This window comes from Synchiropus splendidus, chromosome 3, assembly GCF_027744825.2.
Source record: "Synchiropus splendidus isolate RoL2022-P1 chromosome 3, RoL_Sspl_1.0, whole genome shotgun sequence".
Taxonomy (NCBI): domain Eukaryota; kingdom Metazoa; phylum Chordata; class Actinopteri; order Syngnathiformes; family Callionymidae; genus Synchiropus; species Synchiropus splendidus.
The window spans coordinates 18,419,791-18,444,895 of NC_071336.1; the positions used below are offsets into that span (position 1 = coordinate 18,419,791).

At 43.3% G+C, this 25,105-nt stretch overlaps 4 protein-coding genes across 8 annotated transcripts in view; all 4 read left to right on the top strand.

The window, feature by feature from the left end:
• The window catches only part of map3k22 (mitogen-activated protein kinase kinase kinase 22), a 35,718-nt gene extending 26,948 nt beyond the window's left edge, over positions 1-8,770 (top strand). For all 4 annotated transcript variants that reach the window (XM_053859657.1, XM_053859658.1, XM_053859655.1 and 1 more), the window contains 6 exons: positions 1,001-1,165; positions 1,640-1,788; positions 2,409-2,540; positions 3,294-3,423; positions 5,394-5,571; positions 5,654-8,770. In XM_053859657.1, the coding sequence (XP_053715632.1) occupies positions 1,001-1,165; positions 1,640-1,788; positions 2,409-2,540; positions 3,294-3,423; positions 5,394-5,571; positions 5,654-5,882 (983 nt within the window). In that variant the 3' untranslated portion in view covers positions 5,883-8,770. The remainder of the gene's footprint in view (positions 1-1,000; positions 1,166-1,639; positions 1,789-2,408; positions 2,541-3,293; positions 3,424-5,393; positions 5,572-5,653) is intronic.
• An 844-nt stretch (positions 8,771-9,614) lies between these two features.
• Positions 9,615-14,450, top strand: cry-dash (cryptochrome DASH). Its single transcript, XM_053860016.1, has 14 exons — positions 9,615-9,835; positions 10,685-10,857; positions 11,037-11,130; positions 11,195-11,325; positions 11,390-11,538; positions 11,615-11,703; positions 11,772-11,845; positions 11,916-12,005; positions 12,134-12,213; positions 12,283-12,342; positions 12,410-12,567; positions 13,625-13,744; positions 13,822-13,998; positions 14,107-14,450. The coding sequence occupies exons 1-14, from the start codon at positions 9,779-9,781 to the stop codon at positions 14,212-14,214; spliced, it is 1,560 nt and encodes a 519-aa protein (XP_053715991.1). The 5' UTR covers positions 9,615-9,778; the 3' UTR covers positions 14,215-14,450.
• A 628-nt stretch (positions 14,451-15,078) lies between these two features.
• myd88 (MYD88 innate immune signal transduction adaptor) lies at positions 15,079-21,223 on the top strand. Its single transcript, XM_053860017.1, has 5 exons — positions 15,079-15,669; positions 18,962-19,096; positions 19,778-19,955; positions 20,149-20,240; positions 20,312-21,223. The coding sequence occupies exons 1-5, from the start codon at positions 15,360-15,362 to the stop codon at positions 20,464-20,466; spliced, it is 870 nt and encodes a 289-aa protein (XP_053715992.1). The 5' UTR covers positions 15,079-15,359; the 3' UTR covers positions 20,467-21,223.
• Positions 21,224-21,673: 450 nt separating this feature from the next.
• The window catches only part of oxsr1b (oxidative stress responsive kinase 1b), a 38,484-nt gene continuing 35,052 nt past the window's right edge, over positions 21,674-25,105 (top strand). For both annotated transcript variants that reach the window (XR_008414185.1, XM_053860131.1), the window contains exon 1: positions 21,674-22,011. Coding sequence is in view for 1 of the 2 variants with exons in the window: in XM_053860131.1 (XP_053716106.1) it covers positions 21,942-22,011 (70 nt within the window). In the remaining variant the exon portion in view is untranslated. The remainder of the gene's footprint in view (positions 22,012-25,105) is intronic.

A 25,105-nucleotide genomic window follows, 5' to 3' on the forward strand; every position in this document is an offset into this window, starting at 1 on the left:
CAAAAAGCCAAAAGAGTGAATGTTTCTTCTTAACCCCACTAAAATGCACACTTGTGGTTGTGCCCTCAATATCTGCTCTGTCTCCTCGAGGCAACTGCCAGATGATACAAAGTGACTGATAGGGATGTAGGGAGAGGAGGAAAGTAGAAAGAGAAAAGTAACAACCTCCTCATCACAGGCAACATATACTTTCTAAATAAGTAAATCATTCTAAATAACAGTATATCATTACTCAAGCGCTGAGCTGTTTCCAGGGTCAGAATGAATAAGAGGGAAATGCAAGATCGATTCAGCGATACAGTCATGAACTAAAATCACGAGCCTTCTGATCTAGAGGTTTTTAATGACATTTTGCTGCATTGCAACGTGAGGAAGGTAAGCTGAGGTCCCTCGCAGAGAGCGTCTGATCCCGTCAAGCTGTTACTTGGCATGCTTCCCTGTCGTCCACAGTCTCCACTGATTTTCATCCTTTACAAGTGTTCAGGTCCCTTTTGGATTCTGGATAGAAACTGAAACTGGAATACCACAAAGCGCATGACATTTGTGTCTGGGAAGGTCCCAGTCACCTTTGATAAGGACTGAAACATCACCAGTGAATCATGACTTTCTCGACCAAAACTGAGTGGTGGCAGGTGTTCTTCAGCACTTCTGACAGAGAGAAGCAATACAAACCGACTGAAGCTCATTTTAAACGTCACCCACTTTGTCTGGGATTATACTGATGGTTTCCATTTACAATCAGCTGCAAGTAGTTGCTTACACAGAGAGAAACCTTGGCTGCAATTGATTTACGTTTCCCTGCGATGAACCCGAACTTGTTTAAAAACACAGCACCCTGTTTCCTGCCTGAGGGGAAATGAGGCGAAGTGACAAGTGCTCCATGGCTCTGGCTAGCAGCACACACCTGTAAAGTCGTGTGTTGAGAAGAAGTTTCTTTTTTGCAGCGCAAACAAAAGATGTGTGTGGAATGATTTTTATGTCTATTTTATTGTTATTTTAGGTCGTAGGACACTTCCGCGCAGCTTTATGCCACAGGAAAACCTGTTCCAGCTGGTTCCGTCCAGTCGCACCCGCAGCTATAATGGCGACAGTACGCTGCAGTACTCTGACCTGCGATCACTGGGGCGCAGCCCAGACAAAGGCTGCCAACGAGGCACAGCGAAATGTAAGTTAAACCTTAAGAAATCTCAACACCAGAGAGGACGGCGACACTGGTTTGTGAACCATATTCAAGAGTAAGGGTTATTGACAAGTGGAGGTCGACATTCGTGGATGACATGGGAGTCTCACTGTCTCACCACAATCAGCCAACTGTGAGTGTGCGTAAAAAAAATAAAGTCAAATCAGATGCCGATGGTGGAAACTGTTTAACTGATCTGTCTCGGTTTTGATGTCTCTCTTTTGTCTGAGGCAGTTGAAGTCAAATTTCAGGGATTTCCCTGTCTCACAGGCTTTTAATTGCTGTCAGTCTGCGGTGGATTTATGTGGCCGCCATAACCCATGCTGAGGAAGCAATGGTTTTGTCTCGTGGTTGATTTTGACGTGTGTTGCGTTATTAGTGTTGATTCTACCTTGTGTTTACAAGCATATATGTCTACTGTAGTGGAGGGGAAAATAAAATTCATCAATGTTCCTCCAGCTCCACGGGCTCCTGTCAACTGGCGGCAGGGGAAACTCCTCGGGCGTGGCGCCTTCGGCGAGGTTTACCTCTGCTATGATGCTGACACTGGGCGTGAACTGGCCGCCAAGCAGGTGCCCTTTGACCCCGAATGTCAAGAAACCAGCAAGGTGAGAAAACATGGATCCAAGGAATGCAAACCTGATTATTTTCAGTAGGTTACCTACATCATTACATTCTATCTTATATTGAATATGCTGACTCAGTGAAGGTCGGCGTGAATAATTACTTAAACTACCCTCTCACTTCAACTGTAGCTTGGTATTCTTTGCCATTTCTGCTCATTCAAATGCATGTTGTGCAAAATTGCATGGCCAAAATCTAAGAGTTCTCTACAATAAGTTACCCTTTTCAGTCTGTGGTTAATGTGTTTGGCCTGGAAATAAGATGCTAACTACCAAACGACAGGCTGTTCTTGAAGTCGCTGTCTGAAAGGACTTGTTTGGAAATGAAATGGGTGTTAAAGCAGAAAGAATAAGGTAAATTGACTTGTGAGGTATTGTGGCTTTTTGTAGTAGTATTTATAGTTAAGATTTCTTGACCAGGCAAGACACGAAGAAATATTGGCAAAACTTCAAATCAAATCTGGTAAGCAGCTGATGAATTAAAAAAAACAAGATTAATAACCTGATAATTTATCTTGTTCATACTCAAGAAATGTGCCACGTGAACCCTCTAGGAAACTGCTCATCACTCAAAACGTCATATATCTGTCTCTCTCCTGGTTTAGGAAGTGAATGCCCTGGAGTGCGAGATCCAGCTGCTGAAGAATTTACGTCACGATAGGATTGTCCAGTACTACGGATGTCTACGTGACATGGAAAAGAGAAAACTCAGCATTTTTGTTGAGTTTATGCCTGGGGTGGGTTTTTCATTGTTGCTATGTTATTTTGGAAAAAAAAGGCTAAATCACTTTGGAGAGTCGGAGATAACTACTGTATCTTGCTTCTCTGCTAAAAACAATTCCCAATTGTCACCGGGTGTCAACAAGCATGTTGTTAGCGGATGATGTCAGCAGAACTACGCACTGTATGAGCTCACTTTTCCCACTGAAGCGTCTTAATGAGCTGCTATCATCTGTTGTTAATATTCTCTCCTTAAAATGGAGTCTCTTAGTCACCTTTTATATGATCGCTTGTGTTTTAGCAAAGTTTCCTTTCAATGTTGAGGTTGAGTATCCAAACATCGCTAGTGTGAGTGTGCCAATGACGCTGTGGTCCAGTGATTGCAATTTAGTGGCCTGCTGAGCGAGAACAGTAACCTTCTGAACCATAAGTGCTAAGGGATAAACTAGGTTTTTGTTTCCACGGTCACCAGTGTCGCAGGTGTTCCACGATTGTATTTTGGCCTCCCCATGCAGCGCTTAGAACAGGAAACAAGAGGAATGAGAGTGTTTGGACAGATTTCTGTCTGCACTCTGTGTTTGCACACTCACTTATTGTGTTTAGAAGTTGGCACTAAAGTGCTCGCACCAAACAACCTGAATAAATCCACATCAGTTTGGAATGTTGTTTCACAGCCATTTAGATCCGGTTTTTGAGGCTGAGACAATAGCTTCTGCGACAAATGCTGCTCGTAGCAAGATTATTATTTTCTGACTCGGCTCCATGTGCAGGGATCGATAAAGGACCAGCTGAAAGCCTACGGGGCTCTGACGGAGAAGGTTACGAGGCGATACACCAGACAGATCCTCCAAGGAGTTTCCTACCTGCACAGCAACATGATTGTGCACAGAGACATCAAAGGTAAGTGGGAGGATTGTTTCATTGTGTTCAAGGTGGTGACGGGCCTGGGGAGGAGGGGGTGTCCATGTATAAATGGGGGGAGACACATCAAATGATTTGAAAATTATGCTGTACACTTGCTAGTCCAGTCAGTGGTGCTGTATCTCTGCATGTTCTCATAAACTTTGAAGAAGAAGGCACACGGATTCTGCTACTTCCGCTCTGTGAAACCATGCTAGGTTCCTGTAGAAAGGCACACCAATAGTGAAGATAAATTTGGTTGCAAGTTGTGTTGTTAACTGACATGTTATTCTTCTGGCCGACCATAGTCAGTTGTGGAGTGGTAATAAAACAGTTATTCTACTTATGAATCTTTGATTGATTTTTGTTCACTACCGAGAAAGCTTTATGTCCAACACGGCTACAGATTGAGATTTTAAAAAGCTGAGTCACTCATTAAAACAGGTCCAATCTCAAACGGGGCTGAAGAAGGTACTTCTGGATTCAATGTGGATATGTGCTGTCCTGTTTTGTGGCTCCAGTCTGCTTTTCTTAGTCAGGAAAGGAAATAATACACTCTTTTGAGTGTAAAGTGTTACAAATTGTCATGTTGCCTAGTGTTTTTAGTGAGGGGTTACTTAAATGTCAATATAAAGAGGATAAAAATAGTGTGATATTTTGAACCCTTGTTTTGAAATACTTTTAACCTCATGGAAGGGATTCTAAAAATGTTCTCCCGCAGGATGAAATGGCTTTCTACCATGTCTGTCACACGACAAACAAAGAGGGAAATGTACCGTCTGCTGTGGAAAAAAAGATAGAGGAGGCCTCAGGAGAGTTGAGAGTGAGAGTCACTGGGAGGGATTTTTCCACTTATGTGGAATAAGCTGTGTTCATTTGATCATCACAAGTCTGTCGCTTCTATTTTAAAAAAATAGGAAGAGCAGTTTTTCAATCAGGGTTCAGAGTATTTATTCAACGGAACTGTGGGAACATGCAGAAGACGTGAGCAGTTTGAGGGTCAAGGTCACAGTTTCTCTTCTTTGCTCTCAGTGGGTGTGGACTGGTGCATATTAGTCACTGATCAAACAAGTGGAGCGTCTGAAGGAAGCAACAGAGACGTTGCTCCATGTTGGAAAATTGTAACTGAGGCGAAAGAATTTTAGGAGATGATTAACATGTCTGCTGTTAGACACCAATACGTTGGCAGTTGATGCAAACGTTTGTTTAAATGTGCCATGTCTTTGTTTCCATGGCAACTATTTTGCTATTTAGCCATAGCATTGAATACCTATCATTTGCTAATATCACAGCAACTTGATCCATGTATACACTGAACAATGCAACTACCTCTGTTGCCTTGCTTGCTGGTGAAAAAGCAAACAGAACGTCTGTTGAAGTTTAAAATAACCGAGAACTGGGAAACACTGATGGGCAGCTCAAGTGAGCATGTAAACATTGAAGCTGAAACTGTGTTGGTGGCTGCAACATAGTTCCTGGCTCAGCCGGCAACATCTTTACTGTATTACTTCACTTGTTGACAAAGTCAAAATGTAAACTACATGAACACTTCAATACCTAAGCCATCTTCGTGACAGCTCCCATTAATACTGCGTAATCTGCATGAACTGAATTGCCTCTATGGTCTCCGATGGGGAGTTCACTCTGGTCCCTCTGAGTTTGACATAGCTGCTGTAATTCGCATTTGATCTGAGAGATATATTGTATCATGTTAATCATATTAATCTTTAATATACAACACACCTGGTCTGAACAACTAGCTATTGTTCCTGTGTCTGCTCTTCACTACTGAACAACATTAGTAAAATACTTTAATATGCCTGGAGTACATATGAGTATATATTTATATATGCATTTTTTTAGTCAAACTGTCCAGTGCCTTGTTAGCAGAAGTCCTGGGAGTCCCTGAAGAGCCACGATTATCCATCTGAGTCACATGACAGAGTCCGAGCTTGTTTTGTTTCCGCCAGGCGCGAACATCCTGCGAGACTCCTCGGGGAATGTGAAGCTCGGGGACTTTGGAGCCAGCAAACGCATCCAGACCATCTGCATGTCTGGCACCGGAATGAAGTCGGTCACTGGCACCCCCTACTGGATGAGTCCGGAGGTGATCAACGGGGAGGGATATGGCCGGAAAGCTGATGTGTGGTAAGAAGTCACACAGTTGGTTTCAATAACTCGGTGAATGATCCGCACTGGAGTTACTCTGCCCTTCCTTCTCTACATCCAGGAGTGTTGCTTGCACCGTGGTGGAGATGCTGACCCAGAAACCGCCTTGGGCGGAATACGAGGCCATGGCGGCCATCTTTAAGATCGCCACCCAGCCGACGAAGCCCCTGCTTCCGGACGGCGTGTCCGATGCCTGCAGGGACTTCCTGCGTCAAGTGTTCGTGGAGGAAAAATGGCGTCCCACTGCTGACATTCTTCTTAGCCACCCTTTTGTCGAGGGCAGCTTCTGAGGATCCTAGAATCTCTCACCCAGAGCATGTGCTGGAGAGGGCGGCCATGGCCCCCGGCTTGACCCCCTAAATGCTGGCTCACACGTCACCCGGTGCCAGAGATCCCACTCCGTGCCCTGTCATCTATCAGCGTCTGGCCGAGAGCTAACCCCTGCGTGTCTCATTGGCTGATTCACCCAAAGCCAGATCGGGTCCCAGCGCCCCCCGAGGTGTGATGTGAGGGGACCGTGCGGGGCCGAATCAAGCACTTAGCAGTCTCACAAATTCAAGACTGCCAACAGGCGACTAATGTAGAGTCCGAGTCTCCCCGAGTCCTGCCCTGCCCACTTGTTGCCTGTAGTCACAGTAGTACTGTATAAACTCATCAGCCTCAGAGACTGTTGCTGTGAGCCAAATCAATATTTTTATAAGGTCAGACACAGCCGTTTGTGTTGGATCATATTTCCATTGACGCCTTACAGGAAGACCCCTTTACACCTGGGATTGAAGCATGTTCTCTTGTTTGCTCAGGACAGTTTTTTGTGCAAACCAGCGTGATCTCCATCCCTACAGTTGGGTGTTGCATCCAAGGTCTCCTTCACGTACATACTCCACAAAACCAGTCCTGGCAATGTGAAGCCATTTAAAGTGAAAGTGATTTTAGACAATACAGCTCATCGCAGTCCAGGTCTGAGTCCATTCAGCTTAATCTGTTGCCCCTGTCAGTCTGCCACCTTCATTAGACGAATCCCCGTCAGGGCTGCAGGACAATGAAAAATGAGTCAGAGAAGTAATCGGTTTTCTCTGACTCACCATTACGATGATGTGAAAAGAGCTGGGCTGAAAGCAAAGCTCTACATTTCAGCATGTCGTTGGTAAAGATTCTCACCAACTCAACTGCTGTAGATGAATGTGGCCTGGAGGCAAGGTGGGATCCTTCAGGGAGGAAAAGGATCGAATCAGAACGTCTGTGTGAGCAAACAAATATCTGAAATTCAAATGGATCATGGCGATGCAACAAGTCTTGTTGTTTGGAAAGTCCATTCATAGTGTTATAGCCAGGGCCGAGTCAAGTCCATGACTCTGAGGGGGGTTAGACGGAGTCAAAACCCAGAGCAGACTGAATACTGAATCAACTCCCTTCCAATATTAGCTCATTTCCAACCAACCCTCAACGTTTTATTAATGGAATGGATGGACAGAGAGCCCCAACATATCACCTGCTGGATTGGCGGAGGTGATGTTGGATTACATTAATCCCCCCTACATGAGGGCTGGCTTGACACTGGCTGTGTCTTCCCCATCATCCAACAAGGTTCATTGGGTTCCCAGTTAGAATTCAGATGCCTGGTTTTCAAGAAGTAAATGACTTATTTGGTCAAAAAAATCAGAGAAGCAGTGGTCTTGACTGGTCTGAGCAAAAAAAAAAAAAGTCCAGCATGACTGAGACGTGTCTGAGTCTAAATGCACTTGATTCTCAGACAAGACCAAGACCTTGAACATGTGGTCTTGAATACTACGATCCTATCTGACCAAACACTACAAACAGATGTTAATGCCACGTGCAAAGGGGTCTCTCCGTTTGTAAGAAAGAATGTCTATAACGTTCCAGTGTGGTTTGAAATCCTGCCACAGACTCTCACCAACAAACATGCACTTTTGATGCCACTTACACAACCAACCGTGCAGGATAATCAACCAAAGAGATATTTTTCTATTGTGCTGCTTTTTTTTTTTTTTTTTTTTTTTTTTTAACTCCATGAAGTATGCTTTGGTCATGTCTAGAGAAAGCACTCTACGTCCATGTGCGACGGAAACGTCTCCCAAGCAATAGCAACATTCCTGTTGGACGCCTGTGACAGATCCATTCCCGGTTCCGACACTGCGAGCCTTGTTCCAAGTGGCCAAAGACGATTTTAGGAAGTGACTTCCAACAAATTGACAGTGTTAGTCGTATTGTATTTTTGTCAGAGCCCGACAGCCTTTATATGTTAACGGCAGCTTGGTGCGCAGAATCTGCACCCATCAATCAGATGCAATGATATTTTTGTTATCAGAAAAAAGTATGGTTAGATAGAAGGAATGTCTTTTGAATGTTTATTCTGTGTGCTTTGGATCACATCATTGCCTTTTGCTTTGAAGCGAATGACTCATGTCTCCTGATCACGCACCTGACTCTGAGCAATGTTGCCCCACAGCATCAGATATTAGTGGTGACATTTTGGGGATCTGGACTTGCTTACTTTCACGATGTGCACATTACAAGGCTTGAAGTTACTTCATCCTGATTTCCTTTGCACAAATTCTCTTTAGGTGATCTTTTGTGAGTCCACCTTCTTTGCCGTTATTTATTACCTGTTAGTTCTGACCATCTTGAAAGGTCATTTTTGGGCACTTGGCATTTTAGACGACTTTTATTACAATCCATCTTGGCTGCGTAAAAACAAAACTTCAGTTTTTATGTGGCTCTTTTGGCCCCTAAACAAGGGTTCAGAATGAAGTAAAGACTTGTAATGTGAACTCAGCCTTTCCGCACTATGATCAAATGTTTGTTGTCAGTGCCTTATAACGGAATCTGCTCGTAAACTAATGACAACTGCCAAAGTGGAGGAGGCGAGGAGAGAGCACACACACGGTCGCTAGAGGTTTTTTTTTTTTACTGAGCTAAATCTACTGTAAATACATTCTGCACTTTTCTATGAAGTCCTTTTACGTTATATACATTGTTTATCTGATGACGTAGCTTCGTGATGCAGTAGATCGTACTGTGATTTGGATCGGACGGGATCTACGCTTGAGTTTGAAGGTGGAAAGAAAAGGCTTTTGATCGGGACACTTTCAATCTGAAATGATGGAATGTATCAAGTCATTGATCTTTTGTACTTTAACTTAATAAATCAAAGGTCTAAGTCGATTCTGATAGTCTGATCTGTCTGTAAAACTTTGCGGCCAGTTTTGGTTAAAAGGTTGTACTGTATGTTCTCAGTGTGCTGTGGGACGAACTGGGGAACTGTTCAGTGTCCCCTGACACCATCCCTAACTAGCTGGGGGACATCGTCCTGCCGCATGCAACTTCATTCAGAGAATACTGTACATGTGATAAATACAAGTGGATACAAGTGATGGATAAGATCAACATAGTCAACTTTAATCAAACTACTAAATGAGTTGCTGATGTGTTCACGAGACGACTAGTCATGACGTCGGTGCACCAGCGAAGATATGGCTCAGGCTGCAGGACCATCATGACCCATCGACCCACGTCAAAGGACACATACCTTTCACACCACATTCATCCATTCAAATTCAAATACAACGTTTCAAGACAAGATTTAACACCATACATTTTCTTTGTTTGTTTGTTTTTTTTTATTTCTGCTGACAACACTGTAGTCAGACATGTCGGTTTGTTCGACAACCCATTCACGTCAGGTCAAAATAGTTGGTTATAAAATGTTTTATTGACAATATAGTTCACTATTGCAACTCACTGTACATATAGTACAGCTTTATGTATGCAGCAAAAAGTACACTACCCTACCCCCAAATGTGATGAAAGCTTATGCTGACTCGGCTTTTTTTTATTATTTAGATTTACCATTCAAGCGTTTCTGTTTCAGAGTTGAACAGTCAATAAAGAATAGCAAGTTAAATGATTTACACAGCTGGCATTTCCTCCCCATTATACACTATATGTCGGCGAAATCATTGGATGCTGGCAGCAGCTGCTAAAAACACCTTACAAAACCGGGTGTTTAGTAACAGCGTGTCCGGAAACGTGACCGACGGTGGGTCTGTCTCTCAGCCAGTGAGAAGCGGCCGGTGCTCCACATTGTTGGGGGAAGGACGGCGAAGAGGTGCGGGCTCCGTCCAGTCAGAGACGGTAGCGGTTCGGAGGACGAGGTGCTGCCGAAGCCATGGCTCGTGTGATCATCTGTTTGCTGAGGAACGACCTCAGAGTCCACGACAACGAGGTAACGACTGCAAGTACTGCGTGTGTGGAATTAGCCGTCGCAGCGCCGTCTGGCAACATGAGCGTATTTTCCTCGACAACTATGACGCAAGTTGAGCACTCTTCGTACGTCAATGAGTTTGATTCGATCAGTCTTTTCTGGATTATATCATCGAGTGTTTTGGTAGCGGTGTTAGCAGGTTGACTTCCGGTGTGCGCTGTCATTATAAAAGCTTTCTCCACCGAAGTTGAATTTTTAAAAAAATCTCTCAGCGGTGCAGGAGAACACGGGTGTACTCGTTTTATCGAATGCATTTGTCTAATCGACAATATCGATATGCATTCGGTGGCTTGCTACTGTTTGTTTTATCGAGACGTCGGTGGTATCATTGACTTCCGGTAGCCCTTCAACCTAAAAGCCCGGTAGCTCGACCAGCAATAGAAACGTCTCGAAATATTTTTAAATAATACATTGCTTGGACCTTTTTAAAGCGATTTGTCACATTAATGCACATTTATGAATCACTGAATGTATCAATTTCTGATGCTTTACAAAGTAAAGTACATATGTGGAGACAAAGCTGAATGAAAGTCCATACTGTGGAATAAAGTCGTTCAAACATTTATAGTAGAAACAAATATAATGAATCATTTGAGGCATAAATATGAATTGACATTTTACGTGTGTGTAAGCTTATGTTTGTGTGGCCATAAAATTATTGTTCTGGATTAAAATTGATTTTTTTTTTGACAACGTGTCTGGTGTAATACACGATAACCAGGGTTTGTTCATAGAACTGAGAGTTCAGAGATGTCGAGTGGATGCTCCTCTGCTGAAGTTTCTTCTCTTGTCTCTTTCTGTCATTTGAAGCTCTTCCACTGGGCCCAGAGAAATGCTGAGTACATTGTCCCACTATACTGCTTCGACCCCCGACATTACCAGGGAACTTACCACTACAACTTTCCCAAAACTGGACCTTTCCGTCTGCGCTTCTTGTTGGACAGTATCAGGGATCTCAGGAGCAGCTTACTTCGCAAGGGCAGGTAACCCACCACCACCACCCGCGTCCACCACACTTCAAATATGTCTTTACATCAGAGGTGTTTCAAAGATCAGCACCTCTGGATTCTGAGTTCACAGTAGATACATGGTGGTCCTCTTCTTCTCAGTTGACCTGGACCTCCGTGTCTAGCATCTTAGCTTTAAATGTCTGTGTTGACAGTAACCTGGTGGTGAGGAGGGGTAAACCTGAGGACGTAGTGGCTGATCTCATCAAGCAGCTGGGTTCGGTCAGCACTGTTGCCTTCCATGAAGAGGTGAGCTTATTATTGATCCTGCCCGTATCATCAGCTGGCTAATGCCCACCTCATACACGTGTAGGTGACCTCAGAGGAGCTGAACGTGGAGAGGCGAGTGAAGGAGGTTTGCACGCAGTTGAAGGTCAAAGTTCACTCCTGCTGGGGGTCAACTCTTTACCACAGGGACGAGCTTCCCTTTAACCACATATCCAGGTGAGATGACGGTCAAGACGTGTTGTAAAAGTCAGCGGGCTGATGCGGGACTCTTCCCTGCCAGGCTGCCAGATGTCTACACGCAGTTCAGAAAAGCTGTGGAGGAGAAGAGTAGAGTGAGACCCCTGATCCCGACTCCGGAGCAGCTGAGGCCGCTCCCTCAGGGGCTGCAGGAAGGAGACATTCCCACACCAGAGGACCTGCAGGTGACAGGTCAGTGGAACAGTTGTGTACGTCAACTATGAGTGAAATGAAAGGGTGCTTCACTCCCCTCATGCTGTCCCGACAGACCCTGTAACAGACCCTCGCTCTGCCTTCCCCTGCTCCGGAGGGGAAAGTCAGGCCCTTGGCCGGCTGAAACACTATTTCTGGGAGACTGTAAGGAAGCACAACACAGAGAAGTCTGTCTTCCCTGTGACGTTCTGGTGACCTTATTTTCTATGTAGGACGCCGTCGCGACATACAAGGAGACACGCAACGGACTGATCGGTGCAGACTATTCCACCAAGTTTTCCCCTTGGTAGGTGGTGCACTGCCATTGGCTGAGGATGAAAGGGTCTCCACTAATGACATGGCTGTGTCTCCTGCAGGTTAGCGCTGGGATGCATTTCACCTCGCTATATTTACCTCCAGATCCGACAGTATGAGCAAGAACGAACTGCCAATCAGAGCACATACTGGTGAGTATACTGGTGCATCGACGCTGCTTTAATGGTTTATACACTTGAAACGCCATTCAAACAACAGCCCACCACACACTATATGAAGTCCCTAAGCAGTCTGCCCTCCCTTTGCTCTCTCTCGTCAGGGTCATTTTTGAGCTTCTGTGGCGAGACTACTTTAAGTTTGTGGCCGTCAAATACGGAAACAGACTTTTTCAGCTGAAAGGTAACACATTCTTATTAACCTCATGGTGTAATAGGTGTTTGAAACTCATCCAAACATGTTCCGTTTCAGGTCTTCAAGACAAACCCCTGCATTGGAAAACAGACATGAAGCTGTTTAATGCTTGGAAAGGTCTGACAGGCTTGAAATGGCTGAGTGAATCTGTCTTTGAGATAATCATGGTTCCTTGTGGTGGCAGAGGGACGCACTGGTGTCCCTTTTGTGGACGCCAACATGAGAGAGCTGGCGATGACCGGCTTCATGTCCAACAGAGGGCGCCAGAATGTCGCAAGCTTCCTCACCAAAGACCTGGGCCTGGACTGGAGGATGGGGGCCGAGTGGTTCGAGTATCTTCTGGTAGGCAGAGATGCTGATCTTTACAGGCTGTTTGAAAATACAGAGGGACATAAGGACAGCAGGGCTATCCAAGCTCATCGCCTTGAACCCTATGGTCGTAGTATTGAGTCCCACTAAAGGAATAAAACATTTCTGTACAATTCTTTAGTCAGAGAAGTTGTTTAATTCATTGAATTGTGTACTGCGGTGTAATCCTGACATGTGATATGGCAGTGGTGTGTGCTGCCTCTTTTCTAGTTTAACAACCATATTTTAAAAGATGATAACATCTTTTATGGGTAGAGTTTTTAATCTCAGACTAAAGGTTTTTATTTCATAACGGACTTCAATAGTGAATGTCAACATTAATGTTTTATATATGTTGAGTCGGCTTTGGATGTAAAGGCAAGCTCCAGAAATATGTTATTCTCGTAATTGCGGGAATATAAATAATACCAATATCGACTGTTGAGATTCATATTTTAATAATAATTTATGAGTAATGTTACAACTATAAGGTGTTTCTACAATAATAACTCGATACAAAATAATAATAATAACAATAATAATCATAAATTTGTTGTGTTGCTTGTATTTATTGCAAGTATTAATTTGGTTTTAAAGATTTTTAAGGTTTTGAAATCAATTTTGCTGCATTTCCCTGAAAAGAAGAAGTTGTACAGCAGCGTCATCTGATTTTGAGATTAAAGTGATTGAAATTTTGAAAACAGAGCTTTGAAATTCATTGGGTATTTTGGCACGCAAACAGGGGTTTGCGTTGGGTCCAGAATGCTCCCGCCTCCTATGGAATTGGATAGGTCAAAGGTCAAACACTAAGTGAAGAGAAACTATCGATTTAATTTTATCACAAAAATTTGAGGAATTAGAACTAGCTGCCTCCAAGTGTCAGAAAGTCCCAAACGTTCAATGTTTTTTCATGTTTCAAATCTTTCAAGACACATTGTTGTGTGGCGGTCAGGTGGTTAACACACACACACTACGTGCATCACTTCAGCACATAAAATGGTTTCAAACAATTGCGTTTGTATCATCTAACAATGCTCCATCGTCCCCTCAGGTCGACCACGACGTCTGCAGTAACTATGGCAACTGGCTGTACAGCGCTGGGATCGGAAACGACCCACGAGAGAACAGGAAGTTTAACATGATCAAGCAAGGGCTGGATTATGACAACAATGTGAGTCTGCTCGCTTTCTCTTCTCACTATCCTTCATGTTCTCGCTTCTTCTTCACGAAACCTGTTTTTGGTTTCAGGGTGACTATGTGCGTCTTTGGGTTCCTGAGCTGCAGAAAATCAGGGGCCGTGATGCGCACACACCTTGGACCCTCAGCTTAGCGTCCCTGTCTCATGCTGAGGTCACTCTAGGTCACACCTACCCCTCTCCCATTGTTATGGCGCCCGAGTGGAGCCGGCACGTCAACAAGACCATGGTACGTGTTTGAAGAAACAGGAAGTGAGCTGTGTCGATGTCCACAGCTGCTGTGCCTTGTTTGCTGTTTTTTTTTCACGTATTATAATGTGGATTGTTTCATGTGCAGGGGGGAGCCGGGCCAGCAGGGAGAGGAAAGAAGGGGCCTTCACACACTCCCAAGCAGCACAGAGACAGAGGGATCGACTTCTACTTCTCCAGAAGCAAAAACTTGTGACAACTCTTTTCACATACAGGGTTTTTATGCAAAAGAAAGCGCATGGCTTCTTGAACCTGAAGGTCTTAGGCTACCCACTTCCTTTTATTAAAAAAAAAAAGTATCTGCTTCCTCTTCTTCTGTTAGATAACCACCACACTGTTGGCTGTGTGTCGTTTTGTTAAAAGTGATTTGACTTCTCATCTGTGTTGTTCTTCTATGTTCTGTTACAGAGTAAACATAAAGGTGCTGTCATTACCAGGGTCTTCACTTTTTTATTTTTGTTGTTGATTTGTCAAGATGATTTAAGGGCAGAGCGGTGAGCAGTGGGGAGGTCGAACCTAACTCCAGCGCTGTATGTCCGCCCTGTGCGTGGACAACCTTGAGTCAGGCACTCATATTTCCTCCCCCGTCCAGGATATTGGAGTGGCTGTCTGCCTCCAGCAGACTTTATAGCAAGGGCTCTACTTGAATTTTTAAAAGAAGTCTTATGAGAGCACAAGAAGAAAGGTAATTTGAAATGCAAAAAAAAAAAAAAAAATTTAAATGTTTTGAAGTTTGCTGTGTTGAAATAGCACAATGGTGATTGGAACGGAGCACATATATGTAATAGAATAGAATGTGATATGAAACCGCACTGGACATTAAACCCAAGTACATTTATGTGGCAGTATAGTAGTGCCACCAGCATATTGAATGGCTGAATTCAGTTATTCAAGAAAACGAATTCAACTATCCAATGTACAGATCACCCAATTCAAACATTCAAAATACAATTTCAATTAAAAAAAATACAACATTTCACTTAAAAAAAATCAACGTTTCAATATCCATGCAATGTCCTGGTGGCACTAATATACTCCCATACCTTCAGACTCGACTGTCTCTCATTGACGAATAAGTCCTATGGTCTTATTGAACCCCCTCTTATCTGGTGTGAGCATCTGAATCCATTCTTCTGTGTAAAGACGACAGTTCTGGTTTCATATGTCGGTGACAGAGGAAGAATGAGGCGTCGTCACCACAGTCCAGCGGTTCCTCTCAGACGTGACGCAGACCACCGTCACTTCCTTGTTCTTGCTCCAGGTAGTTGATGTGGATGAGGAAACTTCACTTCTGCTCCGGACTGTGATTACTGTCGAAGCGGTGAGGCGAGCCACTGGGACATGGCTGCCTGGGACTCGGACGTGGACTTGAACTCGGCCCCGCTGTCCGCGCTCAACGTCACGGTGAGGAAGAAGTTGGGGCTCTATCTGAACCCCAAAACCACGGTGGCCGCCGATTGGTCCGCGGTGGCCGAGGAGATGGGCTTCTCCTACCTGGAGATCCAGAACTACGAGACCGCCAACAACCCCACCATGCGGGTGCTGGAGGGGTGGCAGGCCGGAAACACGGACGCCACGGTGGGGAAGCTGCTGGCCATCCTGAACAAATGTGACAGGCGAGACATCGTGGAGGACCTGCAGTCGCTCATAGGTGGGTCTCCGCTGGAGGATTCACCGTGTCAAACATCCACTAGAAGCTAACAAACCAGGCTAAGTTCAGGAAGTCGTTTATCTTTTTCGCCCCAACATTACGAAACTTGGGTTTCTCCTCCTTTTGTTTTCTCCCGACAGTCTTACTTTTTCATTCACTTCCGCTAGCTGCGCGGACAAAATATCATATAATGGTGTTTTGTTCCGGTGGTTCCATGTCTTCAATCCAAATATGAACCACTTTCTTCCGATATTGATGAGTTATTATCATTATCATTGTTGTTGCTGTTGTAGTTGTTGTTGACAAAAGCAAAAACACTGAGGAAATCTTGATTAAAACATGGTTTTCAGTAGGGCTGAACGATTTTGGAAAATAATCTAATTGCGATTTTTTTCTCTCAATATTGCGATTGCGATTACACGTGCGATTATTTTTCAAGGTTCTCTTCTCATGTATTTTACAGCAAACACAACTAATAAATCAATCTGTATTATTATAAACCATATGTGATTCAGTATATATATAATTGTTCTTCCTTATGGGCTATTCTGATGTTAAGATAAAGGCAAATGAAGCATGAATTAAAATGAAAGATGGCTTATTTGTCTACTTCAGTTTCAACTGTAGACTTACTAAACTGATAAATCACACAAACTAAAGTGCATATTACAACAATAATGCAAACCAAAACCAATATACCACTCTAACACGTTCAACTCTTCATGTAAACGTACATTGCAATTTTTAAGCACTGTCTAAGATAAACAGCCCATAATTCGTAATAAAAAAATAGACGTCACGTGACTACCGGGAAGGCGCATGGAGTAACGGGCGCGTATTGCCGCCACTTCTACGAGTGCGCATCAGTTTTATTTACTGGTGCGAGAAGAGGTGCAAAAGGGTGCACGCGCGTACCGATCGTGTTCTTCGAGTATGTGGAACTTATGCACCCGTTTTGGCGGGGGTTGAGGTGGAAAACTGAGCAATGTATTACAATAGCAGTTTCAAGAGCTCGTGTTTAGCCTCTTGTATCTGTGCACTTAGAAAATGAAGGCGAAATTACTTTTCGTGTTTGTGTGAATGTAAATCTTCTTTTTACACGCACGCGCCATGGGGTTTACGGTTGCAAATGTGCAGTTACGCGTATGTGCCTCTGACGCATGGATACGAGTCTTGTGTTACGGGTATGTGCCACTTTTGCACCCATTTTACCTTCATAGGCCAAAGCCGTAATTTACAGCTCAATGGCTAAAGCTCACCGTTGCGCTGCGCCACCAACGTGAAAGTCACGTGACCAGTCAACTCGCAGCCTTACGGTTAGAAAATCACGATTTATCATATTGCGGTATAATCGCAAATGCAATTAATCGTTCAGCCCTAGTTTTCAGTGCATTTCATAACCAAAGTAATAATCAAAACAGCCGTGACAAAGGAGTCTTAATGAGGTTTAATGACAATGTAAGTATATAGGTGCATCAGGACAGAAGCAAAAAATATTGTTCTGATGCTGCAGCGAAGAGTTGGCTCACTGTCACACTGTCACACTGATGTTATGATTTCTGTGTGCAGATTTAACTTGGCTTCGATCAGTCTGATCAGTTAAATATTAAAGATTAATGAATTAATTGTAATGTCATTGCTTATAAGAACTCTGATGAATTCGATTATTAAAGAAATACATCGAGTAATAAGTCATGAATCTCTACTTCACCAATAAATAATTACACATTTATTCATTATTCATCAGGAATTATATTGGACAGAAATGCGCACAAGAGAAATTTGTTAAGTTTTGAGAAATTGTTCAAAATCATTACTTATTCATTTGAGATTATGCTAAAAGGTTTTTAAAATCCAGTGGTATTTCTTTGCCTTAAAAATGCCAGATATTGAAGTTCTAATATATCTTAGTTTTAACTAACATAGACGACCATATTTTTAAAAAAATGGCTGACATGAAGCAATAGTGAGCAAACAATAGTGTCACAATAAACCCAGGTGACCTGTGTGTACGTGCACAGGGGGGTTCAAGAATGTCATGTGGACGATTTTCACTAACTTTCTAAGCAAACTAAAAAGTCAGTCTATGGTAATGGTGAACATGATTATGGTAATCGCGTTCACCATCCGGCCAAGTAGGATGTTGAGGCGACGTGGCTTCGTTTTTTTGGTATAGAAGGACTGGTGCCACAAAATGTATTTCACAGCCAAACTACAAAGAGGCTTCCGCTTCAAAGTGAGATATGTAAGTATGATCTTAGCTCTCCGCAGCCTTCAAACTTTTTCCCACATGATTTTATATACAAACAATCACATGCACTCAGAGCAACGAACAAACAACAAAACACAGTCAGAAGCATTGGGATATGCTGCAGCAAGTGTACAGCGGTGAGACAATGCCACGATGACGTGTTTTTGAATGGTGCAAATGGTTTAAAAATGGATATAAGGGAACATGGACACTCCCAGGAGTGGAAGGCCCTCAACCACCAGGACTGTGGTCAAGTTGAGCCTGTCACAGAGGTGGTGCGTAGCCATCGTCAGTTGTCCGTTGGGCTGATGGTGAATGAGCTGGGCATGAATCGGAACAGCGTCTGGGTCGTCTTCCACTTCCACACATTCTTCTTTAAACCTTTTGCTGCAGCAATCCCAGTGCTTCTGACGGAGTTTTCCTCAACTGTACCAAAAACTTCAAGTTCGTCCGCTGCTCTCTGCTCAGTGCTTGATGACCTGCAACAGAGTGTATGTATATAAAATCAGGTGGAAAGATGTTGGATGGCTGCAGAGAGCTAAGATCATGCTTACATACTAGAGGGTTAACTTATAATGGGAAGCCTCTTAGCTTGTAGTTTGGGTTTGAAATCCTTTTTTTGTGGCACTGGTCCTGGAACTTTTCTGACACACCTTGTCTGAACACCATATACGAGCGATTTTTGGGAGCAAATAGTGTGAGGCACCACACTTGAATGAAAAATATTCAACTGAAACTTCAGATTCTGTTTTTACTCATTGAAATTGCAGATGGCTAAAATTTGGGAGGAACAGCTATGAGAGGTTCAGTGTGTTGGATGACAATAAAGATTGAGCTCAGGTGACCGGCCGAAACCCCCAACATAATATAGCAGCAGCAGTAGCAATGTTATGAAACCACTTGAGAAAGAAACAGGAATGTTGTACATTTTTGGATTTGTTGGCAGGGTTTTTCTCAGATTTGTAATGTCCAAACACATCTGTGGTTTTTCAGGCAGCGAGCACATGATTGTTGTAATCTGACACCTTTTGCGTTTATCAGATAATGATGTCAAGAAGTATCACGAGAGGCTGAAGAATATGAAGTCTGACCCGCCTGTTCAGGTGCCAGAGGTGGACAGCTGTGCCCCTCGCACCCTTGAGAACAAAGGTATCACCCTGGATGACGACCCTGAAGGTCAGTGAGCTGCTTTATTCTTTCTTACCAAAGATAGTCAGCGCTGAATGTCTTCTGTGCGGATGGTGAAGCAACTATGAAGAAGGAAGTGCACCTCGATATCACTTCCTGTAATCCAGTCTTATGATGTGTTTGCAATTCATCACCGCCACATGAGGTTTTCCCTTCAAAGATATCACACCACATAGTGAAATCGAAAGTGTGTACAAGGGAGATGGTCCAATGTTGGTCACTCCTCTGTTTATTTTGATGGACTGAAATGTTAAATTTGCCACAAATAAATACACTGCAACAACAGTCAGTACCGCTGCCTTTATTCATACAAGAACTATCATCTAGCTGAAACTACTAACATTAGCGCTACTACCAGTACAACCACACCACATTGCTATCACTAGTACCACCATTGCTGAAGTGGCAACGCTTCTATCTATCGCTACGGCCTCTTTACTCCTGATACAGTATGTACTGCGATCACTTCTGCTCCCGTCACCACTTCCAATACTACTTCATTTGGTAGTGCTGTCTCTTCTACAGTCTCCAATAACACAGCTTTTACTAGCTTTGTCTGTACTCTGACCATCACAACTGCCACTGAGTACTTTTCTAAACCAATGGCAGCACTCACACTATGAAGACCGTCTGGGAGTTTTAGTGTCTTTAACCATTTCATGTCCTCAGGTTCTCCGGAGATGTTCGACGCCTTCATCTGCTACTGCGAGTCCGACATCCAGTTTGTGCACGAGATGATCCGCGAGCTGGAGCAGACGGACTACAAGCTGAAGCTGTGTGTGTTTGATAGAAACGTCCTCCCGGGCTCGTGTGTGTGGACCATCACCAGTGAACTCATTGAGAAAAGGTCAAGGCTTGTGACTTTGTATCTGTCTGTCGCCCTTCTTTACTGCCTGTGCGTCACATTTCACTGTTAAGTCGTAAAGCAGAAGCGGAAATAGAAAGTGAGATTCTTTCACTGCGAGCTAGAAACCAAAAGCCATCTGCCTCTTAAAATATCCTATGTAATCTCATGACAAATTGTTGGTGTGTATGCGCAGGTGTAAGAGGATGGTGGTGGTGATCTCTGATGAGTACCTGGAGAGCAGCGCCTGCGCCTTCCAGACCAAGTTTGCTCTCAGCCTCAGTCCTGGTACTTTGACTTCAGTTAGAGTTTCATCTTTCACAGTAATGTCTGTTTTATAACAATGTTTATCGTCGTAGGTGCACAAAGCAAAAGGCTGATCCCGGTGATTTACAAGTCGATGAAAAAGCCCTTCCCCAGCATCCTGCGCTTCCTCACGGTCTGCGACTACACCCGGCCGTGCACCCAGGCTTGGTTCTGGGTCCGACTGGCACGGGCCCTGTCACTGCCATGAGAGGAACTGCGTTCACCATTCTTGCACTGTGCCAAAAGGGGAACACGCTTTTAAGTAAATAATGACTAAATAAATGCAGATGCAATAAAAAATGCTTGTATGATGTCATCTATTTGACATCTGCAGTGAAATCATTGTTTGTATTCAGGAATATGTGTTTGGGTTACAGTAAGATGGCTAACAGTTATTACTGTTAGTGATATATTGAGGAATGTCTTTGTACTTTTTGTACATTTTGTTACTTATATAATTCAGATCAATTTCAACTTCTATTACCACTTTTAAAATGGACCAGAAAATACTGAGGTTCTGAGTAGTACTCACTTGTAACAGGAAGAAACAATGTTTGTTATTGTCTTTTATGACTAGGTTCTCAACCATCTTGTGGATATTTGTCAATGTGAATTGTGCCTTTGAGTGTTTTGCCCACAACTTCCTTTATTGAGTTAACTTTTACATTCTGATGGCGTACCAGAAGTATTAATATTAATTCTTTCAACATGTCCGTCGAGGCAGAACCACTCTTGTTTTTTTTTTTGTAAATGTCTGCTTCGGACAAAACAAGCAAAATACAAAGCAACTGCTTTGAAAACATAACCTCGGTGGTGAAGACGTTTAATTCCAAACGAGGCTTTGTACGATATTCTCCACAGGGTGTCGCTGTTGTTCACATCTGGTCAGATGACCATCCAAATTGAACATTTGTTTCTACTTGATTTCTCTTACTGAAATGCTTTTTAATAAAGTGTTTAAATATGACTAATATAGTTGTTGATGCACTTTTGAAGCTTTGACTCGATCTCTCCAATCAGCATCCGGCGCTCCGGTTGATGTGTTATTTATCCCCGAACATTGTCTGTAAGGTGGCAAATCTGCCCCAGGGTTGAAACATGGCCGTAAGGTTAGTAGTTTAGATTTCGATTGTCATTCTTCACGTGTCTCTAAATAGGTTGTATTACAAAATATTTGCGTGTAAATCGAGTTTAAACCAGGGGAGTGCCTGACAGTCATTGATCAGGGCACTTGACACTATGACAGCCATTGTTTGTGTGGCGGAATTCAAGCCCTTTCCCAAATCGTCTTTGTCGGCTTTAATGTACAACACGTCATTGTCCCACGTAATTATCTAAGGGGATACACGCATCTCTAGACATTGTTGTTTTGGAACATGTGCAACAGTTGGGCTCCTTTATACCGGTTTAAACGGTTGTAGTGTTTTCCTGTTCATTGACAAGAGCGTTCCACACTCAACATGGCCGCCGCGCAGGTCCACTTCAGCTCAATAGGAATGCGGTAGGCGGGGCTGCGAGGCTAGTGTCAAACTTTGGGAATGACAGGAGTGCAGCAGGGTTCGCAAAGAAGGGGAAGAGTCGCCCTTATTTGTCCCGTTTGGATTACTTGGGATTCTTTTTACGTCTAGTCCGTGGGTTCACAGCCTTCTCGTTCATAGCACGGCCTCGGCGATTTCCTCAGCCATGTCGGAGGACCTGAGCTCGCTGCCCTGGTCCATCAACAAAGATGACTATGAGCTACACGAGGTGATCGGTATGTGGTCCCTAGCTTGTTAGCTTGACGCTACTGTCAATGAAACGTACGGCTTCAAGTGCTACCTCCTCACTCCTAAGCAAAGAATACATTTTCTTTTCTTGCCCTTCGGCGAGTCATTCGTAGAATTGAGATAGACAGCACCAGCGGGCGGTGTTATGGTTTGTAGTCAATGGACTGCTTCGAGTGAGAGTGACCGCACCGTCCAATGGGGACGTGTTGAGTTCATAAACGAACGCAATGACGTGCCAGTTAAGTTATATTCCAAGACAGCGTGAGTTTAAAAATGTTAAGTGGCCTTTCGCTGCATAGCCGCGTCGGAACATCCAGAGGCATAACTTTATCCTCGCGAATATTCACTGGATTTGCTACTAATCGTGCTGACCACCGTGTTCTGTCCTGCACACTGTATTCTCCATACGAAGGTGGTCATCTCCTAAACCAGTTAAACACATGGTGCACTTCACGTGTGACCTCACAACTTTACCTTGAGGATGATGTAATGTTTGCCTCATTCTCTTTTTGTCTTGAAACTCCTCCAAGTCTGCAGCAGTGGTTCTCACTGGGAATCTTTGGGGCGGTGACATCTCTGATCAGTAATTGGCCTCTTCATATTCATTATGCCCCCATTCATCTTCTACTCCTCTGGAGAGTTTATGACTTGTCGACAATGTTTTGCTGGTTGAACGAAGCAGAATTTCCTCCAAAACAAAATATGAAACGCTTGACTGTCAGGGGTGATTTCCTGAGTTTATGTAGACTATTGAAATCTAGTAAATAATTTTTTTTTCTCCTATTATCTGCAGTGTCTGCTAGTGAGGGTGCTAGTGAGAATAACTGATAAATCGACACGCCTTGTTTATAGCTTAGGAATGACCATAAGAATCTTATTAACAAAACGTGAGCGTGTCTGTATCGGTTGTTCAATAGAGGCAATATTTGTTGTGAGCTTGTGGGAAATCTATGTCCTCACGAGTCTTTTTTTAAAAGTTGAGTGACTAAGGCGTTTGCTGGCGCCTCTGGTTTACTTACCCAAGCCGTTTCCTCTGGAGGGAATGGTTTTGTTTACACAGGGTCTACTATGTTTGCCCTCAGTCAACCTTTTTGTATATTTTTCTAAATGTCAAATTGTTTTCTTCTCTATATAACCCAATTTTGTCAAAGTGAGTCATTCATGCATGACACGAGGCTCTCCAAAGTTACAAACTTAAAAATGTAAAGTACTAGGGGTTTAGGGTTAGGGTTAGTACGAATCCCTGCTGTGAATGAACCGGACAAGTGAATGACTGTTTTTATAATTTGTAAATGTTTTTTTTTTTTTTTTTTTTTTTTTGTTTAAAAGCAAGAGACAACTGATATTTAATGGTACAGCCAGGTGGGTTAGGGTTTATTTCCTATGCCCCAGTCAAAATAAAGTACAGTTTAGCCTTCCAAATTGAATATATGTAGTTTAACTGAGCATTTATAGTTGTGATATTTCAAATGCCATCATGCATTTTGAAACCCATGTACATTTCTCTTCTTGTTTTGCTTCTTGACATTTAATTCGGAACCAATCAGATAACTAGTTCTGATGAAAATACCCAAGTCACTATTCCAAAGGGAAACCACCAGCCCTATGCTAGTTTCATAGCTCACAAATCTCAAATATTTCAGCGTTATTCCTTCCGTTGTAATCATAGCTTAGATCAGGGAGCAGCATAACAACAACCTCTTAGTATTTAGCACCTGCTTGTGTTGACTCTGACGTCACCAAGTGACCTGTCGAGCTAGATCCACTGACTCCTATACAGCTTTCTTAAAGTTGAACCAATGTTACTCGAGCTCTGTTTTGTCCTCTCTCAGATGTTGCGGCAGATTGGTTCCCACCAGTGCCAACTTTCCATTCCTTTTTTAGTCTGTGGTTTCGTAGAAGATGTGTTGAAGATGGAAGACGCATCAAGACCTCATGAATTGGACTCACACCTCTGACACTCTTCATGCGTTTGCTTCGCTCGCCGTGATAGCGGCATTCCAACAAAGTAGCAGTTGAGCTCTGAAATAAGTACGTGAAGACACCTCTGACCGCCGGACGTCTTAACTTGATTTATCACTTGAAATGCTTGTGCCTTTCAAGTTTGCACTGTGGGTTTGTGTTTTGATGGCATTTGCTTTCTATTGCACAATCACTTGGGTGGGTTGCGTTGGTTTGTTTGGGGAGGTGGTGCAGGTAAATACAAGTGAAGTACTGTTGGCTGCCAAGTGTCCAGTGAAGCTGAGTTGAGTTAGAAATCGATAAATACATATATTTTACATTCTTATGTTGGGTTGTTGTTTAGAAACACTGTCATTGTATTGCTTATGATGGGGCTTTAATGGAATGGAAATCTCACACCAGAATGAAATGTTTGACGCACAGTTACTGTAAAATCTGGACACAGAGCTCAACTTTTTTACTGTCAGGTATCTGCTACGAAGGTGACCTCCTGTTCTACTAGGTAAACAAATGGTCAACTCTCAAGACAAACTACTTTGTTTTGTACCACCATGAGCTCCTTACAAACAGGCTCGTGACTCCATTGGGTGCTGCATTAGGATCAGCATGTATACGGTCAAAAAATATCACCGTCATCATCGTAGCTGTTGAGCCACTGCAATGGCAGCCAATTCACACATTCAGAAGTTGTGCAGATAGAAGAACCACAAGGGACGATGAGCTTCTTCTCTTACCTCACTGTCCACTGACACCTATTGAAGCCGGGTGTTTTTTTCTTCAGTGCTCATGGCTAAATGTCTTTGTTCAACCCCTAGACAACTGTGCGTCCCTGGGAGTCTATGGCGGAGTTTGTGAAATATAGATGAAGAAAACGTAATTTAAGTCCGCATTTCACTTCATTATACTGCTGGCCATTATGCTGGAACCTTCTTCGTTTAGTACCAAAACAAATCACTTGAAATATCAATGACATCATTCATAAAAAAAACCAGTCCAATTGAAATGTGCTTTGAAACACCAGCCCTGATAGACAGCATAGTTTTGTTTTGCTGGTTAGCTGCAGGGCACTGCAGTGCTTGAAGAGCTTTCACATTGGCCTCACCTGAACGTAGAGGTTAC

Excerpts from the sequence above, each read along its gene's own strand:
- cry-dash (XM_053860016.1), top strand. The coding sequence starts at position 9,779 with ATGGCTCGTGTGATCATCTGTTTGCTGAGGAACGACCTCAGAGTCCAC. Across the intron at positions 11,846-11,915 it reads TCCACCAAGTTTTCCCCTTG|GTTAGCGCTGGGATGCATTT; the intron begins GTAGGTGGTGCA and ends TGTCTCCTGCAG. Across the intron at positions 13,745-13,821 it reads GGCTGGATTATGACAACAAT|GGTGACTATGTGCGTCTTTG; the intron begins GTGAGTCTGCTC and ends TTTTGGTTTCAG.
- myd88 (XM_053860017.1), top strand. The coding sequence starts at position 15,360 with ATGGCTGCCTGGGACTCGGACGTGGACTTGAACTCGGCCCCGCTGTCC. Across the intron at positions 19,097-19,777 it reads CCTGGATGACGACCCTGAAG|GTTCTCCGGAGATGTTCGAC; the intron begins GTCAGTGAGCTG and ends TCATGTCCTCAG. Across the intron at positions 20,241-20,311 it reads TGCTCTCAGCCTCAGTCCTG|GTGCACAAAGCAAAAGGCTG; the intron begins GTACTTTGACTT and ends TTATCGTCGTAG.